This window comes from Echinops telfairi, unplaced genomic scaffold (genome assembly GCF_000313985.2).
Source record: "Echinops telfairi isolate 266 unplaced genomic scaffold, ASM31398v2 ScPeMD7_7469;HRSCAF=8507_1, whole genome shotgun sequence".
NCBI lineage: Eukaryota > Metazoa > Chordata > Mammalia > Afrosoricida > Tenrecidae > Echinops > Echinops telfairi.
In genome coordinates, this window is record NW_022111373.1 from 139,119,888 (window position 1) to 139,127,010 (window position 7,123).

Below are 7,123 nucleotides of genomic sequence, written 5' to 3' on the forward strand. Positions count from 1 at the left end.
AACAAAACAACAATAAACCACTGACAAAAACAAAACAAAACACAACAAGAAAGAAAAGCTTGTAGTTCATTCAAGGATTGTTTGTTGGCCTTTAGGAGTGTTTTCCAGTCCAGTCTGTTGGGGCACCAAGCCCTGGCCCCAAAGTCCATCTTTGACATTCCCTCACTGCTCCATTCCCTTGCTGTTCTGTTGCACCCCCTTAGTGTTTTGTCTCGGTGTAGCGGGATCAGATCGGGTACAATTCTCACACTGTGCCTCCGGTGTTGTCCCCTGTAGGGCTATGGGTCAGTGAGGGACATCGTGTCTCAGAGTGGGGCCGACCATGTAGTCCTCTCTGTGGACTGGCTGTTTTGAGCGGGAACATCATCCTCAAGGCCTGGTGGGCCAGGATGTGCTCCACTCTCTCCTCCTCTCCCTTAATCTGCTCCCGTCAGATATGTCCTTCTCCCAGAGCTGCAGATTCATTGCTGTTTTCTGAAATAAATTCTTCTGGGGGGAAGGGCAGGTGTCCACGTTGTTGTGATTGGGGCCACCCCCTCAGACCTCTCCACTGGTTGCCTACTCCATGCCATGCCAAGGTATTTTCAATCACCCCATATGAATATCAAGGTGGACCCTGAATAAGACTGAAGAAGAATCAATACATTTTAAATATGGTGATGGTGAAGATTATTGAAAGGACAAGGCACTACCAAAAGAACAAACACATCTTGGGGAAAAAAAATACACCCAGAATGCTCATTATAGGAAAGGATGGTAAAACCGTCTCACATGTTTTGGACATGTTACCAGGAGAGACTGGTCCCTGGAAAAGGACTTCATTCTGGATAAAGTAGAGGGTCAGCAAAAAGAGCAAGACCCTGGACAAGATGGATTGACAAGATGTCTAAACCAATGGGCCCAAACATAAGAGCAATTGAGGATGGTGCTGGATCTGGCGAGTGTTTCCTTCTGTTGTACACACGGTCACATTGTGTTGGAACCTACTGGATGGCACCCAGCAACAAACAGTTGATGGGCTTGAACATAAGTTCCCAAACTTATTTGGCTTATCACTTCCTTTTCAGGAAAAAAAAAATAGTTGTCAGGTCAAACCTGACCATTAAAAGCTACACTTATCCAGGATATTGTTGAGGTATCTGCTGGGGCCAATATCACCCACTCTGGTAACCCATGGTGTAGAATGTCACAGTATTGTTTCTCAGGGTTTCAAGAGTCCTTATGAAACTTCATATTTCAGTAGGTAACCATTGAATGATCTGTGATTCTGAAAAGAGAAAGGAATCCTAATTCCAGGCTTATTAACTACTTCCTATATCTCCTTCCTTTTCTATTTGTTTTGATTTCTGTTTTTGGTAACTCAGCCCTTTCATGGCATATGCATCTTATTAGTAATTTTCTGTCGTTTCCAAGAATTTAGGATCAAAGGGAAGGAAGAAGAGATAAGTGTAAAACATGTGGCTCTGTGTGCCTCTGAGCCGTCCCATGTGGGGTCTGGGAGGTCCTCCGAGACATAACCACATTGTGTTCCAGCACACTCTCATTCACAGACATGGGGATGTCTGGAAGGTGCCAGTCTGCCATGCGGAGGTGTTAGGGGATTATTAATTGCCTTATGCATTTAAATTCATCGACAAGCAGGTCTAAATTTAGCCTAGTACATTACTTTCAACACTTTGCATTTATACCAGGGGAATAGTGGAAGATAAAATTCTTTTTATCTTAATACTTAGGGGAGATTTTTCTTTTTCTCTTTTTGGCATCGAATGTGTTGCAATTTCTTCATGTATCTATTTTTAAAAAGTTGAAGATTCTTTGTATCTCTTATTATTTAATAAAATAGTAGTAACTTTGCAATTTGAAATGACCAAATTATGAAGATTTTCAAAGAGAGCTGTGTGGAGTTTTGCTTATATCATGATACTTTTTAACTCATTTGATGTTCATCATAAGATTTCTTTTTGTAATTTAGTTGGAGGAGAATTTGTTTTATCTCATCATTCCTCCACTTTCTTCTAGATTTTTTAATACCATCTTCAATATTATCTTAAATCATCATGGGTCAGAGATAGAAATATGATGACATACTGTGTGAGAATGAATTGGGTGGAAAACGGAGATTCTTGAAGCCCTTTTTTGCATTCGTCAGTGCTAGATTCTTGTTATTCAGCACATGCTTTGTGACTGGTTGATTTTCCAACGATACTGAACTACTGGTGGCATAGGGATACTATAGTTGATAATCTTGCATCCTCCTTTGTCTCAGCTCCCCTAATGCCCCTCCCAATAATTTTCAATATCTTTTATGATATTGCCAGGATGGTTGTTGTAGAGGACAGTGTGATTTCTTTCTGCACCTCCTAAATTCAGAATGGACAAGTGAAAAAGAATAAAACAAGTGTATTCTAGTCATCACCTTGATTCAGGCATGAGACGTGATTTAATGTGAGTCTACCCCATGGAGGTGGGCCTGGATGCTGCCAGATTGCAGAAGCCCGGGGGCCGCCTTTTCCATTAAGTGCATCCGGCCTTTAGATTTTGACAGGCTTTGCACTGCCGAGTAAAGACCAAAAGAGTTAGGCCTTATGTAATTTAATATTCCTGCTAAGAATGGCTTAAACTAAATATGTAAGTGAGTATCATTTAAAAATGGGCTTAAGTTAAAAAGCCCTCTTTCATTTCATCTGTGATTATGGGAACGCTTTTAGCAAGGTGATGATCTTTGATCCAAGTCATGAATAATATCATCGTGTGATCCATTACAAGCAATAGATCAAAGTTTCAATGCCTATAGGGACAAGCAGCAGTCAGAGAATCAAATGACACACTACATTTGGAAAATCTGCTGCATAAGATCTCTTTAAGGTGTTGACAAGCAACACCTTAGTCACTCTGATGACTAAGATGCAGCCCGGTCATAATATTTTCAATACCTTCTTATGCAAATTGAAACTGGGCAATGGAATGGAAAGACTGGAAAATGGAATGACTGTGTTGGCAAAAAATATTGACTATACCATGGACGTCCAGAAGAATAGAAGCTATAGTGATGTTATGGGTTAGGCATTGGACTACTAACTGCAAGGTCAGCAGTTCAAACCTCCCAGCTGCTCCTTGAGAGAAAGAGGAGACTCTCCATAGGGTTGCTGTGAATTGGAATTGACCTTATGTTAGTGTTTTTAGTTTGGTTTGGGCCAGAGGCATGAATGAATCTGTTTTGGAAGAAGTACAACCAGAATTCGCCTTAGGAGTGAGGATAGCCAGACTTTCTCTCTTGGACTTTGGACATGTTATCAGGCTAGACAATGCCCTGGTGAAGGGCCTGGTGCTTGGTAAAGTGGAGCGTGAGGAAAATGAGCAAGTTCCTCAATGCAATGGATTGACACAGTGACTGCAGCAATCGACTGAAACATCCGTCCTATTGTGAGGATGACGCAGGACCAGCACCGTTTTGTTCACTAACACGTGGAACCTGCTCAAGAGCACCTAACGGCAACAGAGCCTCGGACTGCGGGGATGACAGTGCTGGTAACACTGGCAGAATGGATCTGTAGTAATCTAGCATCTTGGCCCAACAAAGTTTACACCAATTATAATTTTAATTCTAAATGAAACTAGATTTTCAAAAGTGATGAATATTATGCAAGATGATTCAGCCACTTAAAGTCCTCTTTGCCAGAATTAAGGGAAACTTTTTAGTGTTATGAAGTCATTCTTGCCAGTTCAGAAATTCTCAGAATTAAAAAAAATAAAAAAATAATTGTCCATGCCTTAGGGAATATTCTCTTAGATTTTTCTGTGGGCTTTCTTGTTGAACAGAGGACCATAGAGAGCTACGTGGATAAGCGTATGGGCACAACATATGGCCCTCCTGCAGGAAAGAAGATGACAATTTTTATTGATGATGTGAACATGCCGATAATCAACGAGTGGGGAGATCAGGTACATTGGTTTTGTTAAGTCCTTTATCTATTTAATTCAGCGTTGGTTTACTCCTTGGCTAGTGCTTTGGATGGAATTATGTAAAATGAGTATTGGAATGTTTACCCTTAGTCTTGTGAATGTCTTTGTATTTAGAAATAGAGTTGTGTCCACTCACCATTACCACGGAGTTGATTCTGGCTTGAAGCCATCGTAGTATGAGATGTGTCCTAAACCGAATCCGAAACCTAAACCTAAACCTAAACCGAATCACTCCTAGTAACAGAAAGAGCAGAACAGATAATGAATCACGTAATGGGGAAGACAGATGCTATCAAGGGATCTACCTTTACAAAAGGGATCCACATGGCATAGACCCTGGGGTGGACTCTTAGCCTTCAGAACGGTGAGCGAAGAAGTTATGTTCTTCAAAGCTACCCACTTGTGGTATTTCTGGTAAGATAGCGTTGAGACAGTGAGTACAGGTTTTCCTGTTTTTTCTATATCCAAGTTCCCAAATTCTGTGGTTGTGCAATGGCTTAGGTGGAGGCGGTGGTATGAGGAATGGCATTTTCATGCTGAGAGATGTTTTTCTTAGGTTACGAATGAGATAGTTCGACAGCTGATGGAACAAAGTGGATTTTATAACCTCGAGAAGCCTGGGGAGTTTACCAGCATTGTGGACATCCAATTTTTGGCTGCAATGATCCATCCTGGGGGTGGACGTAATGACATACCCCAAAGACTCAAAAGGCAGTTCTCTGTATTTAACTGCACACTACCGTCTGATGCTTCCATGGACAAAATCTTTGGTAAGTTAAGTGTGGAGTGAGTGGACAGGGGGGAGTAGGGAGGGAAAAACATCTTTCGTGGGTTCCTATAAGATAATGAGAGCCTCCTCACCTGTCAGGGGTAACACGGCAGGAAATTTGGCCATGTGGAAGGAACATAGTTTGTAGCCCTTCTGATTACAATCACAAACAATATTGGTGGTAACCACATCCCTATCACACTGCATATGTTGCATGCATGCAAGTTGCATGTTTCATGTAAGGATATAAAATATATATGCACTGAATTGGACGCCTAGGTACAACTTTTCTGCCTACATTAATTTTTTTATCCTTTATATGACAATTTCCAACTTCTTCAGCAAGGAGATTAAACATCAACTTCAAAATGAGGTTGTCTTCTCAGGCGTACAGTTACTTAAGTTGTAGAATGATATAGCACTGTGTCAAATGCCCATGTAGCTGATATTTAAGGAACCTGTGTAATTATTGTGGCCATAGTAGTAATAGAACACAGGGCAAAGATTAACCTCAGTCTGATCTTCAGAGTCATTTACAGGGTATAATACACTATTGATTGATTGAATATGTCACAGTCTAGAAGCAATCTTATTGAAATATGATCAGACCAATAGAGAAAGCTATTTACTTAACAGAGTCATGTAAATGCATGTAAAACTGATTATGGGATTACCCATTTCATTGAACAATGTAAAATTTTTGTATACATGTGTAGCAGGTATTAATTTAGCATGTTCTGTAACTGTTGTCAAGAAAAAAAACTTTATTAAAATTACCCTAATTATTTTCTAGCGGGCTGAAATGTCATCTTAGCACCCTAGGCTAGTGGAGCATGGAAGTCTCAGCCTTCAATCAAGGGAGTGGGGAATGTTTGGAAATCAAGCGACATTTGAGAAAAATCAAACTCAAGGAAAAGTAAAGTGGGCCAGAAAGAATGGCTGATGGTTATTGATTTTAATTTTTCACTGCTTGAAGATTTTTACTCACAAAATTAATTAAAATCTTGCATAAGGCATGGAGAGGCAATAATAGAAAAGTAAAACCAAAGTTGCTACCGTGGAGTTGATTCCCACTCATAGACATCCAATCGGACAGAGTAGAACTGCACCTGTGAGCTTCTGAGAGCGTTAATCCTTACAGGAGTAGAAAACCTCATCTCTCTCTCACAGAGCAGCTAGTGGTTTAGAACTCCTGACCTTGCAGTTACCAGCACAACATGCAGCCAGCCTTCTGTGCCACCAGGGCTGCTTACATAGAGAAGAAATCTTAGAAGAGTCAAGGAACTTCCTTTTGTCTTACTCATTTTCAAGGTGGTGCTACATGCCTGAGACCTTAATAATATGATTCATAATATTGAATTTGATCAGGTGGAGTTTTCCAGAGACCCTGGATTGTGCAAAGAGGTGAATGGTCGACTACTAATTGAGGGGTTGATAGTTTGAGTCCACTGGGTAGCTTCTTAGAAGACAGACTTTTATGGAACAACCCTACTCTACACCCAAGGCAGCGCCATGAATCAGACTCCACTTGACTGCCATCACCTCCAGCATCATGGACTGGAATGCAGTTTGAATGTTGACTTTCTTGGAACTTATATCTATCTTTTTTTGGCATTAGAATAAGTATCAAAACCAAAAAGTCCAAGTGCACAGCTGTCAAGTTGATTCCGACTCGCAAAGACGTGATAGAACAGAATAGAACTGCCCGTGGGGTCCCTAAGCCTGTAATCCTAACAGAAGCCATTGCTACATCTTCCTCCTTCAATGCTGCTCCTGGATCCACACGGCCGACCTTTCATTTGTCACTTGTCAGGTGCTTTAGCCATGGAACCGCAGAGGCTCCTTTCTGAACAAGAAATTGTTCAACACATCAATTAATAGGAATGGAATTAGTGTGTCTTGATTTGTGAAGCTGTCCAGTTGTATTTGTGTCAAGTCTGCAGTGTTCGCATTCTGTTTCCCCGTCAGGTGTCATCGGAGTCGGCTACTACTGCACCCAAAGGGGCTTCTCCGAAGTGGTGAGGGTCTCCGTGGCCAAACTGGTGCCACTCACACGTCGACTGTGGCAGATGACCAAAATGAAAATGCTCCCGACTCCTGCAAAATTCCATTATGTATTTAACCTTCGAGATCTTTCCAGGATCTGGCAGGGAATGCTGAACGCGACTGCGGAGGTTATCAAGGAGCCAGATGTACGTGCTACACAGGAGTGAAACTCTCATTACCCTCGAGTCAATTCCTGCTCATAACAACCCTACTGCACATCAAACCATAAAACCCTGCAGGTTTTCAAGGCAGTCAGTCTTTACAGAAGCACACTGCCTCATGTTTCTCCCAGAAAGAGAAACAGACAACCTTTTTATTTATCACACACCTTAAATAATTTTAGGA

At 41.3% G+C, this 7,123-nt stretch overlaps 1 protein-coding gene across 1 annotated transcript in view; it reads left to right on the plus strand.

The window, feature by feature from the left end:
- The window catches only part of DNAH5 (dynein axonemal heavy chain 5), a 290,518-nt gene that overhangs the window by 161,340 nt on the left and 122,055 nt on the right, over nucleotides 1–7,123 (plus strand). The window contains exons 44-46 of the mRNA XM_013008527.2: nucleotides 3,820–3,942; nucleotides 4,520–4,733; nucleotides 6,701–6,924. Coding sequence (XP_012863981.1) covers nucleotides 3,820–3,942; nucleotides 4,520–4,733; nucleotides 6,701–6,924 — 561 coding nt within the window. The remainder of the gene's footprint in view (nucleotides 1–3,819; nucleotides 3,943–4,519; nucleotides 4,734–6,700; nucleotides 6,925–7,123) is intronic.